The following is a 1,447-nucleotide window of genomic DNA, read 5'->3' on the forward strand; positions in this document are numbered from 1 at the left end:
CCCCCCCTATTTGCGTCTCTCCTTTTCGCGATCACACAGCCTCCCCTCAAGCGTGGGGTGTTTCTCTCTCTCTCCCCCCATCCGCGCCGAGGTCGTCGTCGTGCTGTGTGGCTGCCTGTGTGCACACATCTCTTGGTATGTTCCCCCCTCCTCTTCACCCTCCCCCTCCCTTTTTTCCACCTATCTCCCGATGATGTTCGATGACGAGTCAGATTTACGTTCCGTAATGTTGGTTTCATTTGGCCCTGAAGGGGTTCCCTCCTCCTCCCTCCTCCCTCTCTTTCTGCCCCCACCACCGCCCTAACACTTTCGCCCCTCCTCCCTCCATCCCTCCTATAGCCGCCCACCTCCTTCCGATGGACATGTGTGGCTGTGCGATGTGGCGCGCGTTCTCTCCCCCCTTCCGGGACTCGAGGCCTGTGCTCTTTTCGGGTGCGTCGCGTCCCTCTCCTCTTCCTTTCCCCAGGGGGGGCCCATAGTGATGTTCACTTGACAAGCATATGTCAGAGTTCATGAAGACATCTTTTTTAGTGACTGAATCCACCTCCTTTTGCCCCTTTCTCCGCGTTTCCCGCTCCCCTCTCTCTCCTCCTAACACTCCCCTCTCCTCCTTTCCCTGTCCTTCTTCTTTCCATTTGTAGAGTCCGCGCCGCCTAGCTGTGCCCGTGCATCTCTGCCTATGGTTAAGAATTGAACTCCTTCCCGCGTCTTCCTCTTCTCCCCCTCCCTTCCCTTCTTGTGGGTGTGTGCATGCGCGTGAGCATGTGTCCCTGCGTGTGTGTGTGGTGTAAATGATGATAAATCACGACGGTCTTCTTAATTCCAAGTGATGAAACTGCCTGTAACATTTGGGCATATTCTGAATCCCCCACTCTCCCACAAAAGTGACAACACTCCCCCTTTTTAATTTAATAATTGAAGCTTCCTCTGCCTGTCTTTTTCTTGCTTTGTGCGCGCACGCACTCGATGTGACGAGAGAGGGGGCGCAGGGGCCGTGTTGTGCGCGCACATCGCGTTCAATGTGCTGTGCAGACGGGGGTCGGGGAGGGACGCCGCCGCACATCCTCTTCTCCGGGCGCATTTCAGACGCGAGCGCGGAGGGGGGGGGAAGCCGCGGTCTGTCATCTGCTGCGTCCTGCTTTTTTGCTTCATCCACACGAGGCGGGGGCGGAGGGCGGCGGTACTCTCTCCTGGTGCATGTCTCTTGGCGAGTGTGTGTGCGCGGTGTTTTCCGATCTCAGCGCGCCCGGGGGCGCCATGTGCCCGCCCCGGCGCCGCCTGATCCAGGGTCATCACATGTACAAAAGCTATTCGGTCCTGCCACCTCACTCGACCCGGGCCCCATATTGGGGGGGGGCCGCCTCTTTATGGTAGCCAACACCGGCGCGCGTTGGATGGATGGATTGCGAGGCCTCTGGCCTTGTGCCGCCCCCCCCCCCCCCCCCCC

General features: G+C 59.0%; 1 protein-coding gene across 1 annotated transcript in view; it reads left to right on the forward strand.

Moving 5' to 3' along the window:
* H696_04830 (hypothetical protein) overlaps positions 1–932 on the forward strand; it is a 5,168-nt gene extending 4,236 nt beyond the window's left edge. The window contains exons 2-4 of the mRNA XM_009498695.1: positions 40–135; positions 340–432; positions 642–932. Of these exons, the coding sequence (XP_009496970.1) occupies positions 40–135; positions 340–432; positions 642–791 (339 nt within the window). The 3' untranslated portion in view covers positions 792–932. The remainder of the gene's footprint in view (positions 1–39; positions 136–339; positions 433–641) is intronic.
* Positions 933–1,447: the final 515 nt, after the last annotated feature.

Source organism: Fonticula alba (assembly GCF_000388065.1).
Source record: "Fonticula alba strain ATCC 38817 unplaced genomic scaffold supercont2.8, whole genome shotgun sequence".
Lineage (NCBI taxonomy): Eukaryota > Rotosphaerida > Fonticulaceae > Fonticula > Fonticula alba.